This window comes from Mustelus asterias, chromosome 19 (assembly GCF_964213995.1).
Source record: "Mustelus asterias chromosome 19, sMusAst1.hap1.1, whole genome shotgun sequence".
Taxonomy (NCBI): Eukaryota; Metazoa; Chordata; class Chondrichthyes; order Carcharhiniformes; family Triakidae; genus Mustelus; species Mustelus asterias.
The window spans coordinates 25,515,725-25,537,718 of NC_135819.1; the positions used below are offsets into that span (position 1 = coordinate 25,515,725).

At 46.5% G+C, this 21,994-nt stretch overlaps 1 protein-coding gene across 1 annotated transcript in view; it reads left to right on the plus strand.

Moving 5' to 3' along the window:
- appl2 (adaptor protein, phosphotyrosine interaction, PH domain and leucine zipper containing 2) overlaps positions 1-21,994 on the plus strand; it is a 230,723-nt gene that overhangs the window by 89,058 nt on the left and 119,671 nt on the right. The window contains exon 7 of the mRNA XM_078235147.1: positions 21,564-21,622. Coding sequence (XP_078091273.1) covers positions 21,564-21,622 — 59 coding nt within the window. The remainder of the gene's footprint in view (positions 1-21,563; positions 21,623-21,994) is intronic.

Below are 21,994 nucleotides of genomic sequence, written 5' to 3' on the forward strand. Positions count from 1 at the left end.
GGTAGCTATAGGCCGATTAATTTAAATTCTGTTGTGGGGATAATGCTTGAATCTATCATCAAGGAAGAAATAGCGAGACATCTAGATATAAATTGTCCCATTGGGAAGATGCAGCATGGGTTCATGAAAGGCAGGTAATGTTTAACTAATATACAGGAATTCTTTGAAGACATTACAAGCGCGGTGGACAACGGGGAACCAGTATATCTGGATTTCCAGAAGATATTTGACAAGGTGCCGCGCAAAAGGCTGTTGCATAAGATAAAGGTGCACGGCGTTACGGGTAATGTATTGGCATGGATAAAGGATTGGTCAACTAACAGAAAGCAAAGAGTGGGGATCAATGGGTGTTTTCCTGGTTGGCAATCTAGTGGTGTGCCTCAGGGATCAGTGTTGGGACCGCAATTGTTTATAATTTAAATAGATGATTTGGAGTTGGGGACCAAGTGTAATGTGTCGAAGTTCACAGATGAGTGGCAGAGCAAAGTGTGCAGAGGGATATAGATAATCTAAGTGAGTGGACAAGGATCTGGCAGATGGAGTACAATGTTGGTAAATGTGAAGTCATCCATTTTGGTAGGAATAACAGCAAAATGGACTATTATTTAAATGGTAAAAAAATTGTAGCATGCTGCTGTGCAGAGGAACCTAGGTGTCCTTGTGCGTGAATCGCAAAAAGTTGGTTTGCAGATGCAGCAGTTAATTAAGAAGGCAAATGGAATGTTGTCCTTCATTGCCAGAGGGATGGAGTTTAAAAACAAGGAGGTTATGTTGCAGCTGCATAAGGTGCTGGTGAGGCCACACCTGGAGTACTGTGTACACTTTTGGTCTCCTTGAGAGAGGCTGTACTGGCACTGGAGCGTGTGCAGAGGAGATTCACTAGGTTGATTCCAGAAATCATAGAAACCCTACAGTACAGAAAGAGGCCATTCGGCCCATTGAGTCTGCAGCGACCACAATCCCACCCAGGCCCTACCCCCATATCTACCCACTAATCCCTCCAACCTACGCATCTCAGGACACTAAGGGCAATTTTTAGCATGGCCAATCAACCTAACCCGCACATCTTTGGACTGTGGGAGGAAACCGGAGCACCCGGAGGAAACCCACGCAGACACGAGGAGAATGTGCAAACTCCACACAGACAGTGACCCAAGCCGGGAATCGAACCCAGGTCCCTGGAGCTGTGAAGCAGCAGTGCTAACCACTGTGCTACCGTGCCGCTTCTGAGGAGAGACTGAGTAGACTGGGACTATGCTCTGATGAAGGGTCATCCAGACTCGAAACGTTGGCTCTATTCTCTCTCTGCGGATGCTGTCAGACCTGAGATTTTCCAGCATTTTCTGTTTTTGTTTCAGATTCCAGCATCCGCAGTATTTTGCTTTTACCTGGGTCTACCCTCATTGGAACTTAGAAGAATGAGGGGGGATCTTATTGAAACATATAAAATTATGCAGAGAATATATAAGATAGAAGCAGGGAATGTGTTTCCACTGGCAGATGAAACTAGAACTAGGGGGCATAGCCTCAAAACAAGCCTCCTATCCATTGACCCTGTCTATATTTGCCGCTGCCTCAGTAAAGCAGCCAGCATAATTAAGGACCCCACGCACCCCAGACATTCTCTCTTCCACGTTCTTCCATCGGGAAAAAGATACAAAAGTCTGAGGTCACGTACCAACCGAGTCAAGAACAGCTTCTTCCCTGCTGCCATCAGACTTTTGAATGGACCTACCTTGCATTAAATTGATCTTTCTCTACACCCCAGCTATGACTGTAACACTACATTCTGCATGCTCTTATTTCCTTCTCTATGAACGGTATGCTTTGTCTGTATAGTGCGCAAAAAACAATACTTTTCACTGTATATTAATACATGTGACAATAATAAATCAAATCAAAATCGATATTTTGGAAAGATACAAGTTGTGTTCAGTGGAACCCTGGGTGAGATGAAAGGAGTGAAAGTGAGCCTACAGCTGAAGCTGAAGCCGCATGCATGCCCAAAGAGCATGAAGAGCACAGGTGGGGGTGGCTGAAGACTCACAGCCACCATGAACCATCATTACCTAAAAAGGGTTGTTCCGTTAAAGCAGCTGCCTTTTGGAATCACGTCGGCCCGGTCTTATTTCAAAGATGCAACGCATCTCCATTAAGGACGGTCACCTCAGCACCTCACTGTACCGCAAGCCCACGGATAACCTCATGATGCTCCACTTCTCCAGCTTCCACCATAAACACGTAAAAGAAGCCATCCCCTACGGACAAGCCCTCCGAATACACAGGATCTGATCAGATGAGGAGGATCGCAACAGACACCTCCAGACGCTGAAAGATGCCCTCATAAGAACAGGATATGGCGCTCGACTCATCGATCAACAGTTCCGACGCGCCACAGCGAAAAACCGCACCGACCTCCTCAGAAGACAAACGGTGGACAGAGTACCCTTCGTCGTCCAGTACTTCCCCGGAGCGGAGAAGCTACGGCATCTCCTCCGGAGCCTTCAACATGTCATTGATGAAGACGAACATCTCGCCAAGGCCATCCCCACACCCCCACTTCTTGCCTTCAAACAACCACTCAACCTCAAACAGACCATTGTCCGCAGCAAACTACCCAGCCTTCAGGCGAACAGTGACCACGACACCACACAACCCTGCCACAGCAACCTCTGCAAGACGTGCCGGATCATCGACACGGATGCCATCATCTCACGTGAGACCACCATCTACCAGGTACACGGTACCTACTCTTGCAACTCGGCCAACGTTGTCTACCTGATACGCTGCAGGAAAGGATGTCCCGAGGCATGGTACATTGGGGAAACAATGCAGACGCTACGACAACGGATGAATGAACACCGCTCGACAATCACCAGGTAAGACTGTTCTCTTCCTGTGGGGGAGCACTTCAGCAGTCACGGGCATTCAGCCTTGGATCTTCAGGTAAGCATTCTCCAAGGCGGCCTTCACGACACACGACAGCGCACAGTCACTGAGCAGAAACTGATAGCCAAGTTCCGCACACATGAGGACGGCCTAAACCGGGATGTTGGATTTATGTCACATTATCAGTAACCCCCACAGCTTGCCTCCTGGGCTTGTAGAATCTCACTAGCTGTTCTGTCTGGAGACAATACACATCTCTTTAACCTGTGTTGAATGCTCCCTCCACCCACATTGTCTGTACCTTTAAGACCTGGCTGGCTTTAGAGATTCACATTCTAATTAGTATTCTGTAACTTGATTTCTGTGTCTGCGCACTGTTTGAGAGCAGATATTCACTCCATCTGACGAAGGAGCAGTGCTCCGAAAGCTTATGGTATTTGCTACCAAATAAACCTGTTGGACTTTAACCTGGTGTTGTGAGACTTCTTACTGTGCTTATTTCAAAGAGCCATAGACCAGATATTGAATGGTCTCTGAGGGGGTCCAATGTTACCTGGACTACATCCTGATAATGGATTCCACAGATGAGGAATACATGCGAGACGTAGAAGGAACATTGAAGAGACTGCGAGAACATGGGCTGCAGGTTAAGAAAGAGAACTGTGAGTTTTTCAGGGACTCAGTTGAATATTTTGGACCTGTTATCGATGGGGAAGCGTCGAAGAAGCTGGGGGCCATAATGAAGGTGCCGAGACCTGAAAATGTGTCCCAGATGAGGTCCTTCCTGGGACTCAAACTATTATGGCAAATTTTTGCCTGACTTGGTGACAGTACTGAAACTACTGCAATGGTTATTGATGAAGGGACAGGCATGGAAGTGGGCATCGGAGTGTGAGAAGACTTACCAGACAGCAAAGAATACATTGAAGGACTCTGGGGTCTTAGTTCATTTTACTCCCAGATTACCTCTTTAGCTGGCCTGTGACACTTTGCTGTATGGCATGGGAGCAGTGCTATCCAATGTGATGGCAAATGGGGTAGACAGGCCCATAGCATTTTTGGTGTTACCAAATTTCATCTCTATCTGTATAGTATGCAGTATGTCTTACTGATAGACCACAGCCTGCCGACTAAGATTTTGGGATCTCACTCGGGGATTCCTTCGATGGCCGCAACTCAATTACAGCGGTGGGCATTGATATTATCTGGCCACTTGTATGAGATTCAGTATCGCCAGTCGGACCAACATGCAAATGCGGATGCTTTATCAAGGCTGCTGCTGCCCAATAATAGAGGCCTCGGATAAGATCATCCAAATCATGTACTTTTCACAAGATGATAAGGTATCAATTACAGCTGCTCAGGTGAAAAACGCCACACAGAAGAATCCCATACTTAGGTGGTAGACCTCATCCACAAGGGAAGAAAAAGCCTGAAGCCATATCGAAACCATCAGTGGGAATTTTCGGAGCAGGACAATGCTGCGGGGCCTTTGTTGTTCCTTTGTTTAAGAAGGGTAGCAAGAATAATCCAGGTAATTACAGGCCAGTGAGCCTTACGTCAGTGGTAGGGAAGAGGATTCTTCAAGACAGGATTTACTCCCACTTGGAAGTAAGTGGATGTATTAGCGAGAGGCAACATGATTTTGTGAAGGGGAGGTCGTGTCTCATGAACTTGATAATTTTTCGAGGAAGTGACGAAGATGATTGATGAGGGTAGGGCAGTGGATGATGTCTACATGGACTTCAGTAAGACCTTTGACAAGGTCCCTCATGGCAGAGTGGTGCAGAAAGTGAAGTCACATGGGATCAGAGGTGAGCTGACAAGGTGGATTCAGAACTGGCTCGGTCGTAGAAGACAGAGGGTAGCAGTGGAAGGGTGTGTTTCTGAATGGAGGGCTGTGACAAGTGGCGTTCCTCAGGGATCAGTGCTGGGACCTTTACTGTTTGTAATATATATAAATAATTTGGAGGAAAATGTAACTGGTTTGATTAGTAAGTTTGCGGATGACACAAATGTTGGTGGATTTGCGGATAGCGAGGACCATCAGAGGATACAGCAGGATATAGATCAGTTGGAGACTTGGGCAGAGAGGTGGCAGATGGAGTTTAATCCGGACAAATGTGAGGTAATGCATTTTGGAAGGTCTAATACAGATAGGAAATATACATGTAACCCCCTGCTGACCACTATATGGGGCTACTATTTAAATATTCAATCAACAGGATCCCGAATTCCTAGCGGTTGATGTTGATTTGGCTAATTCCCTGTTTACCCATAAATGTCAGTACTGTAATCGGGATATCAAAAATAAATTTAATAACACATATAATTAACAGACATAAAACAGTGAGCTCTGATCTATAATCGTTGGGGGCCCTCCGTTGGTGCACATATAGGGAAACTCATCCTCTGTAACACATTCGTAGATACTGATCCAGTTGGACTGTATAGTCCCCACCAGTTACTCACGACACCCACACACACAGTCCAGGAGAGACACACGTGTGGAAGATGATGCCACAGGAGGCAGAGGTGCCGCGAGCTATCTGTGCAGCAACGTAGGTCGAGTGCGCTGAATGCTGTCCTCCTCGGCAGTAATGAAAAGAACAGGCAGGGGAACGCCTGGCTGCCTCTCACTCCAAACCGAATTCTCACTGCCTGGAAAAAGCTCTCTCTCTTCAGCTCTGCACCTTCAGCTCTGCCTCTCCAGCTCTGCCTCTCTCTCTGCACTCCTCACTTCCAGGCGCCTTTTTTTTCCTCCCGCCCCCCGAGCAATCCCATTGGCCCAGCCCACATCACTCAACCAACAGCATCCTGTTCACAGCACCCACCCGGCAAACAGGACACTGAAGCCCACCAGGGACAAAGAACACTGGTAACTGTCTTCCCCACAAATTTTCCTCAGTCCCTTACATACAGTAAATGGCAGAACCCTTAAGAGTATTGATAGGCAGAGGGATCTGGGTATAAAGGTACACAGGTCACTGAAAGAGGCAATGCAGGTGGAGAAGGTAGTCAAGAAGGCATACGGCATGCTTGCCTTCATTGGCCGGGGCATTGAGTTTAAAAATTGGCAAGTCATGTTGCAGCTTTATGGAACCTTAGTTAGGCCGCACTTGGAATATCGTGTTCAATTCTGGTCACCACATCATCCGAAGGATGTGGAGGCTTTGGAGCGGGTACAGAAAAGATTTACTAGGATGTTGCCTAGTATGGAGGGCATTAGCTATGAGGAGAGGTTGGAGAAACTTGATTTGTTCTCACTGGAGCGACGGAGGTTGAGGGGCGACCTGATAGAAGTCTACAAGATTATGAGGGACATGGACAGAATGGATAGTCAGAAGCTTTTTTCCAAGGGTAGAAGAACCAATTACTAGGAGGCATAGGTTGAAGGTGCAAGGGGCAAGGTTTAAAGGAGATGTACGAGGCAAGTCTTTACACAGGGTGCCTGGAACTTGCTGCCGGGGGAAGTGATGGAAACAGATATGATAGTGAGTTTTAAGGGGCGTCTTGACAAATATATGAATAGGATAGGAATAGAGGGATATGGTCCCCGGAAGGGTAGGGGATTTTAGTTCAGTCGGGCAGCATGATCATTGCAGGCTTGGGGGGCCGAAGGGCCTGTTCCTGTGTTGTAATTATCTTTGTTCTTTGGCATACGAGTTGTCATTCCCCCTTCCTTGAGGAGAAAGGTGCTGGAGCAAGGGCACCCAGGGATGGTGAGGATGAAAGAGGTGGCTCGTAAATATGTGTGGTGGCCAAAAGTGGATGCAAGCATAGAGGAGACAGTGAGCTTTTGCGAATTGTGTTCCAAAATTTGTAAGGCACCACCCCCCCATCAGCATTGAACCCATAAGAATGGTCAAAGGAATAAACATAGAACATAGAACAGTACAGCACAGAACAGGCCCTTCGGCCCACAATATTGTGCCGAGCTTTATCTGAAACCAAGATCAAGCTATCCCACTCCCTATCATCCTGGTGTGCTCCATGTGCCTATCCAATAAATGCTTAAATGTTCCTAAAGTGTCTGACTCCACTATCACTGCAGGCAGTCCATTCCACACCCCAACCACTCTGCGTAAAGAACCTACCTCTGATATCCTTCCTATATCTCCCACCATGAACCCTATAGTTATTCCCCCCTGTAATAGCTCCATCCACCCGAGGAAATAGTCTTTGAACGTTCACTCTATCTATCCCCTTCATCATTTTATAAACCTCTATTAAGTCTCCCCTCAGCCTCCTCCGCTCCAGAGAGAACAGCCCTAGCTCCCTCAACCTTTCCTCATAAGACCTACCCTCCAAACCAGGCAGCATCCTGGTAAATCTCCTCTGCACTCTTTCCAGCGCTTCCACATCCTTCTTATAGTGAGGTGACCAGAACTGCACACAATATTCCAGATGTGGTCTCACCAAGGTCCTGTACGGTTGCAACATAACGCCACGGCTCTTAAACTCCAACCCCCTGTTAATAAAAGCTAACACACTATAGGCCTTCTTCACAGCTCTACCCACTTGAGTGGCAACCTTTAGAGATCTGTGGATATGGACCCCAAGATCTCTCTGTTCCTCCACAGTCTTCAGAACCCTACCTTTGACCTTGTAATCCACATTTAAATTAGTCCTACCAAAATGAATCACCTCACATTTATCAGGGTTAAACTCCATTTGCCATTTTTCAGCCCAGCTTTGCATCCTATCTATGTCTCTTTGCAGCCTACAACAACCCTCCACCTCATCCACTACTCCACCAATCTTGGTGTCATCAGCAAATTTCCTGATCCACCCTTCAGCCCCCTCCTCTAAGTCATTAATAAAAATCACAAAGAGCAGAGGTAGCACGGGCGGCACGGTAGCACAGTGGTTAGCACTGCTGCTTCACAGCTCCAGGGTCCCGGGTTCGAGTCCCGGCTCGGGTCACTGTCTGTGTGGAGTTTGCACATTCTCCTCGTGTCTGCGTGGGTTTCCTCCGGGTGCTCCGGTTTCCTCCCACAGTCCAAAGATGTGCGGGTTAGGTTGATTGGCCAGGTTAAAAATTGCCCCTTAGAGTCCTGAGATGCATAGGTTAGTGGGATTAGCGGGTAAATATGTGGGGGTAGGGCCTGGGTGGGATTGTGGTCGGGGCAGACTCGATGGGCCGAATGGCCTCCTTCTGCACTGTAGGGTTTCTATGATTCTATGATAGGACCAAGCACTGATCCCTGTGGCACTCCGCTAGCAACCTGCCTCCAATCCGAAAATTTTCCATCCACCACCACCCTCTGTCTTCGATCAGATAGCCAGTTACCTATCCAATCTGCCAACTTTCCCTCTATCCACACCTCCTTACTTTCATCATAAGCCGACCATGGGGGACATTATCAAACGCCTTCCTAAAATCCCTGTATATGACATCAACTGCCCTACCTTCACCAACACACTTAGTTACCTCCTCAAAAAATTCTATCAAATTTGTGAGGCACGACTTGCCCTTCACGAATCCGTGCTGACTATCCCGGATTAATCCGCATCTTTCTAAATGGTCGTAAATCCCATCCCTACGGACCTTTTCCATCAATTTACCAACCATCGAAGTGAGACTAACCGGTCTATAATTACCAGGGTCATTTCTATTCCCTTTCTTAAACAGAGGAACAACATTCGCCACTCTCCAGTCCTCTGGCACCATCCCCGTGGACAGTGAGGACCCAAAGATCAAAGCCAAAGGTTCTGCAATCTCATCCCTTGCCTCCCAAAGAATCCTAGGATATATTTCATCAGGCCCAGGGGACTTATCGACCTTCAGTTTATTCAAAACTGCCAGTACCTCCTCCCTCCAAACAACTATTTCCTCCAGCCTATTAGCCTGTAACACCTTCTCTTCCTCAAAAACATGGCCCCTCTCCTTGGTGAACACTGAAGAAAAGTATTCATTCATCACCTCGCCTATCTCTACTGACTCCATACACAAGTTCCCACTACTGTCCTTGACCGGCCCTAACCTCATCCTGGTCATTCTTTTATTCCTCACATAAGAGTAAAAAGCCTTGGGGTTTTCCTTGATCCAACCCGCCAAGGACTTCTCATGTCCCCTCCTAGCTCTCCTAAGCCCCTTTTTCAGCTCGTTCCTTGCTAACTTGTAACCCTCAATCGAGCCATCTGAACCTTGTTTCCTCATCCCTACATAAGCTTCCCTCTTCCTTTTCACAAGACATTCCACCTCTTTCGTGAACCATGGTTCCCTCACTCGGCCATTTCCTCCCTGGCTGACAGGGACATACCTATCAAGGACACCCAGTATTTGTTCCTTGAAAAAGTTCCACTTTTCATTAGTGCCTTTCCCTGAAAGTTTCTGTTCCCATCTTATGCCCCCTAATTCTTGCCTAATCGCATCATAATTACCTCTCCCTCAATTGTAAACCTTGCCCTTCCGTACGGCCCTATCTCTCTCCATTGCAATAACAAAAGACACCGAATTGTGGTCACTATCTCCAAAGTGCTCTCCCACAACCAAATCTAACACTTAGAACATAAGAACATAAGAAATAGGAGCAGGAGTAGGCCATCTAGCCCCTCGAGCCTGCCCCGCCATTCAATAAGATCATGGCTGATCTGACGTGGATCAGTACCACTTACCCGCCTGATCCCCATAACCCTTAATTCCCTTACCGATCAGGAATCCATCCATCCGCGCTTTAAACATATTCAGCGAGGTAGCCTCCACCACCTCAGTGGGCAGAGAATTCCAGAGATTCACCACCCTCTGGGAGAAGAGGTTCCTCCTCAACTCTGTCTTAAACCAACCCCCCTTTATTTTGAGGCTGTGTCCTCTAGTTTTAACTTCCTTACTAAGTGGAAAGAATCTCTCCGCCTCCACCCTATCCAGCCCCCGCATTATCTTATAAGTCTCCATAAGATCCCCCCTCATCCTTCTAAACTCCAACGAGTACAAACCCAATCTCCTCAGCCTCTCCTCATAATCCAAACCCCTCATCTCCTTGGCCCGGTTCATTTCCCAGTACCAAATCCAATGTGGCCTCACTTCCTGTTGGCCTATCCACATATTGTGTCAGGAAACCCTCCTGCACACACTGCACAAAAACTGCCCCATCCGAACTATTTGACCTACAAAGGTTCCAATCAATATTTGGAAAGTTAAAGTCCCCCATGACAACTACCCTGTGACCCCCACACATATCCATAATCTGCTTAGCAATTTCTTCCTCCACATCTCTATTACTATTTGGGGGCCTATAGTAAACTCCTAACAACGTGACCGCTCCTTTCCTATTTCTAACTCAGCCCATATTACCTCAGTGTGCAGATCCCCCTCGAAGTGCCTTTAACGCAACTGTTAAACTATCCTTGATTAACAATGCCACTCCTCCACCTCTTTTACCAGCTTCCCTACACTTACTGAAACATCAATACCCCGGAACGTCCAACAACCATTCCTGTCCTTGTTCTACCCACGTCTCCATAATGGCCACAACACCGTAGTCCCAAGTACTCATCCATATAGAAAGAACAAAGAACAGAACAGCACAGGAACAAGCCCTTCGGCCCACCTGTGCCAACACAGGTGTCTCTCTCATATATTTTCTTGCCTCTACATGGTCCATATCCCTTTATTTCCTGTCTATTCATGTATTTATCCAGATGCCCCTTGAATGGTGTTATAGCATCTGCTTCCACAACCTCCTCCAACAGCACGTTCCAGGCATTCACCTTCTGTGTAAACAACTTGCTCCTTCATCTCTTTTAAACTTTCCCTCTCTCACTTTCAACCTATATCCCCGAGTAATTGACCCTTCAAGCCTGTGATAATCTTGCAAACCTCTATCAGGTCCCCCTCATCCTCCGACACTCCAGTGAAAACAATCCAAGTTTGTTCAGCCTTTCTTCATAGTCCATATCCTCCAAACCAGACAACATCCTGGTAAATCTCTTCTGCACCCTTTCCAATGCATCAACATCCTTTCTGTAGTGTGGCGACCTGAATTGTACACAATACTACAAATGCAGCCTAACCAAACAGGCTGCAACATGATTTTCCAATTCCTATACTCAATGCCCCGACCGATGAAGGCAGCATGCCATATGCCCTCTTGACTACCTTGTCCACCTGAGTTGCCACCTTCAGGGAACTGTGGATCTGCATACCTAGATCCCACTGTATGCTAATATTTCTAAGGGCTCTACCATTTAATGTGTACATTCCTTCTGCAATAGGCCTTCCAAATCGTATCACCTCACATTTGTCTGGGTTAAATTCCATCTGCTATCTTTCGGCCCAGATCTCCAGCCGATTGATATCCTGCTGTATCCTCTGACAATCCTCCTCATTTTTCGCTACTGCTCCAATTTTTGTATAATATGCAAATTTACTAATCAGACCACCTACATTTTCCTCCAAATCATTTATGTATATTACAAACAACAGAGGCCCCAGCACTGATCCTTGTGAAACACCGCTTGTCACAGACCTCCAGCTAGAAAAGTACCCTTCTACTGCTACTCTCTGCTTTCTATGCCCAAGCCAGTTTTGTATCCATCTTATCAGCTCACCTCAGATCCCACATGACTTCACCTTCTGTATCAGCCTGCCATGAGGAACCTTATTGAAGGCTTTACCAAAGTCCATGTGTGCAACATCCACTGCCCTGCCCTGGTCAATTTGTTTTGTCACTTCCTCAAAGAACTCAAGCAGGTTTGTGAGACAGAACCTCCACTTCACAAAACCATGCTGCCTATCACTAATAAGCCTATTCTCTTCTAGGTGTGAGTACATCCTGTCCCTAAGAATCTTCTCTAATAATTTTTCCACCACTGATATAAGACTCACAATCCTATAATTTCCTGGATTGTCTCTTCTGCCCTTCATAAACAGAGGAGCAATGTTAGCCACGCTCCAATCCTCTGGTACCTCACCCGTGGCTAAAGAGGATACAAAGATTTTGGCCAAGGCCTCAGCGATTTCTTCCCTCGCCTCTCTCACTATTCTTGGATAGACCCTATTCGGCCCTGTGGACTTGTCCACCTTAATGTTTTTCAAAACCTCCAATACCTCCTCCCTTTTTATCTCAACATGTCCTGGAATGTCAACATCCTCCTTTCTACACTCACCATCCACCCCATCCTTCTTCTTTGTGAATACTGATGCAAAGTACTCGTTAAGGAGCCTTGGGAACGTGTCCATGGGGCCGGTTGAAGGCCATATGATGGTGGGACCATCGATATACACTCGAAGTGGCCAGAAGTATGAAGTCGATGACCAAGTGGCCCTCGACAAGTTCGATGACATATTTGCTAGGTTTGGATATCCAGACCAGGTTGTGAGTGACAATGGATGCAGTTCATATCACGGAACTTTGCAGAGTACATGGAACTGCATGGAATTCGTCATGTACAGTCTGCGCCCTGCACCCAGAGATGAATGGCTTAGTGGAGCATTTTGTACAGTCTGTTAAACACTCCCTGGAGGCTTCACGGGATGGGAGGGGTCACTAATGCGAAGATTCAGTAAGTTCTTAAATGTGTTCAGGAGCAAACCCCATGCAGCAAGCATATGCTCCCCGGCGACATTGATGCATGGGAGACAGTTGCATGCAATGTTAGACCTACTGAGGCCAGATGAGACAAGAAGAGTGGTGGAGAGAAACCAGAAGGCCCGTCGAGCCGAACATGCCAAGAAGGGTGAGTTGGAACTTGCCAGGAATTACTCATTAAGAGAAAAGTGGGCTCCGGCTGTGATGGTGGCCAAGACAGGGCCGTTGTCGTATGCGGTGGAAACCCGGGACAAGTTGGTTGGACGACGGCAAGCGACCAACTGCTTGTGGGCCCGCATCAGGGGGTGGACGCCTCATCAACAACTTCAGAGGCATTCCGGACGGCACCAGTGGGGGTACCAGCAGAGGGAGGCATGGAACCAATAGCCCCTCCTAGTGAGGAAACTGGCGGCTGACACTGGCGACCAATGGCGTGAGGGAAGAGAGTTCACAGATGGGCGGCACGGTAGCACAGTGGTTAGCACTGCTGCTTCACAGCTGCAGGGACCTGGGTTCGATTCCCGGCTTGGGTCACTGTCTGTGTGGAGTTTGCACATTCTCCTCGTGTCTGCGTGGGTTTCCTCCAGGTGCTCCAGTTTCCTCCCACAGTCCAAAGATGTGCGGGTTAGGTTGATTGGCCATGCTAAAATTGCCCCTTAGTGTCCTGAGATGCGTAGGTTAGAGGGATTAGTGAGTAAAATATGTAGGGATATGGGGGTAGGGCCTGGGTGGGATTGTGGTCGGTGCAGACTCGATTGGCCGAATGGCCTCTTTCTGTACTGTAGGGATTCTATGATTCTATGGGGCTTCACAGCTGTAGCCACGATTGCCGGAGATGAACCAAAGGCCAGTTTCCAGCCTCGAGGAGGCAACCTCCACTGGATTGTCATCTCCCAGACAGATAGATCACGGAGGATATGCCCGTTTAATCAACGGTGATGAAGTGGAAATGGTTGAGAGCTTCAAGTTTCTAGCTGTCCAGATCACCAACAACCTCTTGTGGTCCCTCCACACTAAGAAAGCCCACCAACACCTCTACTTTCTAACGAGGCTTAGGAAACTCGGCAAGTCCACTACGACTCTCACCAATTTTTACAGATGCACCATAGAAAGCATTCTTTCTGGTTGTATCACAGCTTGGTATGGCTCCTGCTCTGACAAGACCGCAAGAAACTACAAAGTGTTGTGACCTTAGCCCAGCCCAACACACAAACCAGCTCCCATCCAATGACTCAGTCTACACTTTCCGCTGCCTCGGAAAAGCAGCCAACATAATCAAGGACCCCACGCACTCGAGACATTCTCTCTTCCACCTTCTTCCATTGGGAAAAAGATGCAGAAGTCTGAGATCACGTAACAAGAGACTCAAGAACAGCTTCTTCCCTGCTGCCATCAGACTTTTGAATGGACCTACCTTATTATAGAATCAAAGAACAAAGAAAATTACAGCACAGGAACAGGCCCTCCAAGCCTGCACCGACCCTGTTGCCCAACTCAACTAAAACCCCCTACCCTTCCGGGGACCATATCCCTCATAGAATCATAGGATCCATACAGAGCAGAAGGAGGCCATTCGGCCCATCGAGTCTGCACCAACCACAATCCCACCCAGGCCCCACCCATAACCCCATCTATTTAATCTGCTAATCCTCCTGACACTAAGGGGCAATTTAGCGTGGCCCATTCACCTAACCCACATATCTTTGGATATTATATTAAGTTGATCTTTCTCCCAACCCTAGCTGTGACTGTAACACTATACTCTGCACCCTCTCTTTTCCTTCTCCCCTATGTACTGTATGAACGGTATGTTTTGTCTGTATAGTGCGCAAGAAACAATACTTTGCACTGCATCCCAATACATGTGACAATAATAAATCAAGCCAAATGGGGGATTGTTGTTTAATGGGGAGGAGTGTTATATATGTTGGGGGCATAGCTCCTTTAGAGAACGGGTCACATGACCCTGGCTGTCTGGCGATTGGTCAAGGTAGGATTTAGAGTATGGAGCAAGTGAGACCTGCAAATAAATACCTGTGTTCCCTGGAATTAGTTCTTGAGATATAGTCCAGTAGCAGAGTACACAACAACATATTTACCTTAATTAGCCGAGACATAGAGTTTAAGAGAAGAGAGGCTATGCTGGAGCTATATGAAATGTTGGTTAGGCCACAGCTAGATTATTGTGTATAGCTCTGGAATCCACATTATAGGAGAGATATAGCACTGGAAAGGTTGCAGAGGAGATTTACCAGAATGTTGCCTGGGCTGAAGAGTTTTAGTTATGAAGAGAGATTGGATAGACTTGGTTATTTTCCTTGGAGCAGATGACACTGAGGGGGGACATGATTGAGATATATAAAATATGAAGGGCATAGATACAATAGGCAGGAAGAAACTTTTCACCTTGGTGGAGGGGGACTTCAGACTATAGAAAGGTAAATCGAAGAGCGGTGGATGTGGTCTATATGGACTTCAGCAAGGCGTTCAATAAGATCCCCCATGCAAGACTTCTTGAGAAAGTGAGAGGGCATGGGATCCAAGGGGCTGTTGCCTTGTGGATCCAGAACTGGCTTGCCTGCAGAAGGCAGAGAGTGGCTGTGGAGGGGTCTTTCTCTGCATGGAGGTCAGTGACCAGTGGAGTGCCCCAGGGATCTGTTCTGGGACCCTTGCTGTTTGTCATTTTCATAAATGACCTGGATGAGGAAGTGGAGGGATGGGTTGGTAAGTTTGCTGACGACACCAAGGTAGGTGGTGTTGTGGATAGTTTGGAGGGATGTCAGAAGTTGCAGCGAGACATAGATAGAATGCAAGACTGGGCGGAGAAGTGGCAGATGGACTTCAACCCGGATAAGTGTGTAGTGATCCATTTTGGCAGATCCAATGGGATGAAGCAGCGGTATAATATGAAGGGTACCATTCTTAGCAGTGTAGAGGATCAGAAGGACCTTGGGGTCCGGGTCCATAGGACTCTTAAATCGGCCTCGCAGGTGGAGGATGCGGTCAAGAAGGCGTACGGCGTACTAGCCTTCATTAATCGAGGGATTGAGTTTAGGAGTCGGGAGATAATGCTGCAGCTTTATAGGACCCTGGTTAGACCCCACTTGGAGTACTGCGCGCAGTTCTGGTCACCTCATTACAGGAAAGATGTTGAAGCCATTGAAAGGGTGCAGAGGAGATTTACAAGGATGTTGCCTGGATTGGGGGGCATGCCTTATGAGGATAGGTTGAGGGAGCTTGGTCTCTTCTCCCTGGAGAGACGAAGGATGAGAGGTGACCTGATAGAGGTTTACAAGATGTTGAGAGGTCTGGATAGGGTAGACTCTCAGAGGCTATTTCCAAGGGCTGAAATGGTTGCTACGAGAGGACACAGGTTTAAGGTGCTGGGGGGTAGGTACAGAGGAGATGTCAGGGGTAAGTTTTTCACTCAGAGGGTGGTGGGTGAGTGGAATCGGCTGACGTCGGTGGTGGTGGAGGCAAACTCGTTGGGGTCTTTTAAGAGACTTCTGGATGAGTACATGGGATTTAATGGGATTGAGGGCTATAGATAGGCCTAGAGGTAGGGATATGATCAGCGCAACTTGTGGGCCGAAGGGCCTGTTTGTGCTGTGGCTTTCTATGTTCTATGTTTCCCATAGGGCTGGTGGTAGAAACCCTGCTTTTCTTCATGGACATTAATAACTTAGGCTTGGTGTGCTGGGCACTATTTCAAAATTAGCAGATGACCTAAAACTTAGAAGTATTATGAACTGTGAGGATGATAACGAACTAAAAGAGGATATAGGTTGGTGGCATGGGTGTACAAGTAACATGGAATTTAATGCAGAGGAATGTGACATGATACATTTTGGTAGGGAAACAATATAAAATAAAGGGTACAATTCTAAAGGGGGTGCAGGAACAGAGGGACCTAGGGAGTATATGTGCACAAATCCTTGAAGGTGACAGTAGTTTAATAAAACATTTGGGATCCTGGGTTTTATAAATAAGAGTAGAAAAGCAAGGAAGTTATGATAAACCTGTATAAAATATTGGTTTGGCCTCGAGTGTTTTTTCAGTTCTGGGCATCACACTTTAGAAAGGATGTGACAATATCAAAGAAGATGCAAAAAAGATTTGTGACAGTTGTTCCAGAGTGAGGAACTCCAGTTCCATGGATAGATTGGAGAAGCTGAGTGCATGCTTGGAGAAGAGACAGTTATGGAGATTTGTCAGATGTATTCAAATCACATGGGGTCTAAACAGAGTAGATAGGGAAAACTGTTCCCATTGGTGGAAGGATTGAGAACCAGAGCACACAGATTTAAGGTAATTGACAAAAGAAGCAACAGCAACTTGAATAAAATCTTTTCTGCACAGTGAGTGGTTAAGACCTGGAATGCTGTCCCTGAGAGTGAGGAGGAGTCCAGCAACCAGTGCAAAAGATAAGGCTGAAGCATTCTCAACAATCTTCAGCCGGAAGTGCCGAATGGATGATCCATCTGGGATGATTCCTGGGATGATGGGACTGATGTAGGAGGAGAGATTGAGTCAGTTAGGATTATATTTGCTGGGGTTCAGAAGAATGGGCTGGGGGAGTCTCACAGAAACCCAGAAAATTCTAACAAGACTAGACAACGTAGATGCAGGAAGGATGTTCCCGATGGTAGGGGTGTCCAGGGGTCATAGTCTAAGGATAAGGGGTAAACCCTTTAGGACTGAGATGAGGAGAAATTTCTTCACCGAGAGAATGGTGAGCCTGTGAAATTTGCTACTGCAGAAAGTAGCTGAGGACAAATAAATAAAATAAAAAAACTAGAGGAAACTACATTATAAAGAGGGATAATTTATTTTGAGCATGGTTTTTCTGGCCCGCTGTGCTGAGTGAGTAGGAATCTGGGAAGACATTGGGAGACCGGCGATCAGTGGGGGGGTGAGGGCTTGATGAAGACAATGGGAGGCCGGTGATCAGATTGGGGGGTGAGGGCTTGATGAAGACATTGGGAGGCCAGTGATCGGTTGGGGGGGGGGAGACATCAGAAGACCAGCGATCGATTTGGGGGGGTTGGGAAAGACATTGGGAGGCCGGCGATCAGTGGGGAGGGGTGGGTGTTGGGAAAGACATCGGGAGGCTGGAGATTGTAGGGGGCGGGGGGGTGTCAGTGCGCATGCACCGTTCAAATGTGCAGTGGCCCATTGGCTGCATTGATGCCGGTCTCTCGGGTAAGATTAGGCCCTGCCTGATCCTTACCGGCGTGAATCCCCCAGTGGACTCTGTGATGCACTGAGCGCTGGAAATTCACCTGACTAAGTGCGCCCGAAAAAAGGTGGGGGACAACCTCATGTTCTCACCCGCTTTGCACTTAGTTCTTTTGGGGGGAAATCGCCCCCTTTATGTTTTCAAGCAATGTATAGCTATTGGGATGAAGGAGATCAAAGGATATGGGGGGAAGGCAGGATCAGATGGATGATCGGCCAGGATCATCATAAATGCGGAACAGCCCGAAAGGGCCAAAGGGCCTACTCCTGCTCCTATTTTCCATGTAGCTGTCTTCCTAACAGCATTGTGGATGTACCTACATTATATGCCTTGCAGCACGTCAAGAAGGCGGCTCACCACAACTTTCTCAAGGGCAGTTTGGGATAGACAATAAATGCTGACTTATCCAGCGAGCCCATATCCTGTCAATGAATTAAAAAATAAATTATCCCTCTTTATAATGTACTTTTCTCCAGTTTTTTGATTTGATTTATTATTGTCACATGTATTGGGGTACAGTGAAAAGTATTGTTTCTTGTGTGCTATACAGACAAAACATACTGTTCCATAGAGCACATAGGGGAGAAGGAAAGGAGAGGGTGCAGAATGTAGAGTTATAGTCATAGCTACGGTGTATAGAAAAACAATTTAATATAAGGTAGGTCCATTCAAAAGTCTGATGGCAGCAGGGAAGAAGCTGTTCTTGAGTCAGTTGGTACATGACCTCAGACTTTTATATATTTTTCCCGGCAGAAGAAGGTGGGAGAAGGTATGTCCGGGCTGCGTGGGATCCTTGATTATGCTGGCTACTTTTCCGAGGCAGCGGAAAGTGTAGATGGAGTCAATGGAAGGGAGGCTGGTTTGTGTGATGGACTGGGCTACGTTCACAACCCTTTGTAGTTCCTTGCAGTCTTGGTCAGAGCAAAATCCAGAACATATGTGGTACTATCTGGGATGTCCTCTGTAAATTAAATGTATGATTAAACAGAAAATGTGTTAAATCATTCCTTCTGCTTCTCAAACTGCCTACTCCATTTCCAGGGAAATTTGCGAACATGGCAGTATCAGCACTAAATCCTCAAAGTCATCTGTATGTTTTGTAAAATTTTACATTGCAGTTACGCTATTCAATAATTAATATTGAAAAAATGTTATGAGAAGCTGCCAATATTGTTTGTTATTTTGGTAACGCTCAAAATAACAACCTGATTTACCACTGGTTTGAAATGCTTTCTCAGGTCAATCCAGATTTCATCATTAGCAGCATAGCTGTACAAACAGTACAATATGAAAACAAACCAACTTCCATTTATTCAATGCTTTCCATGTCCCCAAAACTCTCAAAATTCTTCACAGCAAATTAATTCCTTTTGAAATTGTCACTTTTATGATGTAAACTGACAATTTGTGGAGTTGGTTCACAAAACAGCAATGTAATCCATTTTCAAAAATTATTCTTCACTGGTTTTGGGTGTCACTGGGTATCTTTGGTGGCATTAGATGAGGAAGAAATATTAGCCAAGGCACCAGGATAATTCCCTGCTCCTCTGCACATTGATCTATGAGATCTTCTGAGAGGACAGATTTTGTTTTCGCACCTCATCCGAAAGATGGCGGTTGGAAGTCTCTGGCCTCCCAGCCGCATATTTCCATAAGACCATAAGACACAGGAGCAGAATTAGGTCACTCAGCCCATCGAGTCTGCTCCACCATTTAGTCATGGCTGATATTTTTCTCAACCCCATTCCCCTGCCTTTTCCCTATAACCCCTGATCCTCTTATTAATAAAGAACCTATTTATCTCTGTCTTAAAGACACTCAATGACCCGGCCTCCACAGCCTTCTGCGGCAAAGAGTTCCACAGATTCACCACTGTCTGGCTGAAGAAATTCCTCCTCATCTCTGTTTTAAAGGATCGTCTCTTTAGTTTGAGGTTGTGCCCTCTGGTTCTAGTTTTTCCTACTAGTAGAAACATCCTATTCACATTCACTCTATCCAGGCCTCGCAGTATCCTGTAAGTTTCAATAAGATCCGCCCCCCTCATCCTTCTAAACTCCGAGTACAGACCCAGGGCCCGATTTTACCATTTAGAGACTAAGTGCCAGGTGCAGTCGGAAAAAATCTGACAACGCGCGCGGGCACAAAACTAAAATCAGAGAGCGGAGAGAGCCTCTCTGCCGTTCATCCTCTGGTCGGGGGGGAGGAGGGTGGGCTGGGATGAGGGCAGGGGGTGTGACTTATCATCCCCTTGGGGGGTGGTAGGGGAGGGGGTGTGACGTCTCATCCTCTGGTCAGGAGGGTTCCGCTGCCTGTCTGCGGCCGATCCCTCCTGGCACCATCACTGGTACACTACCAGCCACAGATTACTCTTCCCTGCAGGTATGAGAGAGCGGGAGAGATGGCTTGTGGCTGGTAGTGTACCAGTGATGGTGCCAGGAGGGATCGGCCACAGGCAGGTAGCGGAAACACCCCCCCCCCCCCCCCCCCCCCCCCGACCAGAGGATGAGACGTCACACCCCCTCCCCCAACCACCACCAAGAGGGCGATGTGGGCCCTCCCCTCTCCTCATCCCACCCCCCACCTGAGTTCCAACTGCCCCCCCCTCCGGCGAGGGCCCTCCCCGTCGCTGTCAATGGAAGTTCCTATTTATGTCACCCCATACAGGCGGGAAACCTGTGGGCGGAGGTGCGCTGCTTCATAACCTGAGAATCCCGCCAGCATGAACAGCTGGAGAATTCCAGCTGGCATCTCTGACAGTGCAGCAGAGGAGTATCAGCTCTAATCTCTGCGGCGGAGCCTGAATTTAAAACTTTCTGATTCTGAAGTGAATTAAAACCAGCTGCTGGATGTTTCTGAGTAATGACAGTTGTAACTGATAAGTATATGCATTTGGTAGTTTCACAATGGGAAGTTATTTATCATCTTTTGGTTAACATCATTGGATTTTGCAGAATGAAATGCAAATGGCATGTAATACCTCGAGAGTAAAACAAATTGAGGTTCCAGAAAGAGCCATTTTGGGAAGTTCATTCCAGAAGTGTATAAGATTCACATCTTTTCATTTTTTTGTATTTAGAAAGCTCTGAATTGAACTCGTTTGTCAAGGTTTGAGTTATTGGTAGCTGTGCTTTTTGTCGACAGCCTGAGCTCTGGAATTGCAGCTCCCTCCACCACCCCCAGCCTCCTTACCTTTGCCTCTCCCTTTATAATCTTTCTAAAACTCATCTCCTTGATCAAGATTTTGATCACCTGTCAAATATCACCTTTGCTACAGCATCCATTTTTATTGCACCTCTCAACAAGGCTTGCATTGAAGGAAAGTAAATCATTGGTTCCTTCAGAGAGCTCTTAAAGAATTTATTATACTCTGAGCTGAGCCATCCTGTTCAAATTACATCACTCAACAGGTATTTCTGAACAACACACTCACTTTCTATAGTTGGTGCTAGTTTGTTTAACTTCAATTGGTTTTCATTCTCACTGTATAAAATATCAGCAAAATAAGGAAGGCTGACAATGTTGGGTATTCTATAACCTGTGAAAGTCTCGAATTAGTAACATTCACAAATACAAGGGAAATTGTCACAAACGCTGGAAATCTACAATAAACAGAAAATGATGAAAATAATGGGTCACTCAGCATCTGTGGAGAAAACAGATTGCAAATTTGGGTTCTGAAGCCTTAAATACTCTGAAACATCTCCTCTCTGACTCAGAATGACCTGCTGCGTCTCCAGCTTCATGTGTGTACAATAATAATGTTTAAGTAGCTTCTTGTGTTCAAAATAAATCTTACTACTTGATTATTAATTGGGTGAAACCTAAATATTCTGTCCTAACAATGTTTCATTTTTTTGAATAATTAAATTTTTGAAGTAAAAACTGGTGTCTCTTTTCTGTAGAACATGATGCAGCAATGGCGAAATACAGCAAGCTACCCAAGAGAAGAGAAAATGAAAAGGTACAGAGCATTTTGCACATCATCAAATGAAATTCAACTTGGGTGGTGGGGACGTTAAAAGGGCAAGATTACAGGATCTGTCCGCATGTTGTATTGTAGTCAATGCATGGTATGGTTATCCATTTCAAAGGCTACAGACAGGTCTAGAAGGTCAGGAAGGATACTTTACCTTTGTCACAGTCACTCAGGATGTCATGTATGACCTTGATAAGAGTTTAGAACAGTGGCAAATCCCTTTATAGCTTTGTCTGTCCATATCTCTAATTTCCCACTCCAGAACCCTCTGCGATATCAATGCTCTTCTAATTCTGGTCTCTTGTGCATTCTTATTTTCAGGTGCACCGCCCTTGGTGACTGCACCTCCAGTTGCCT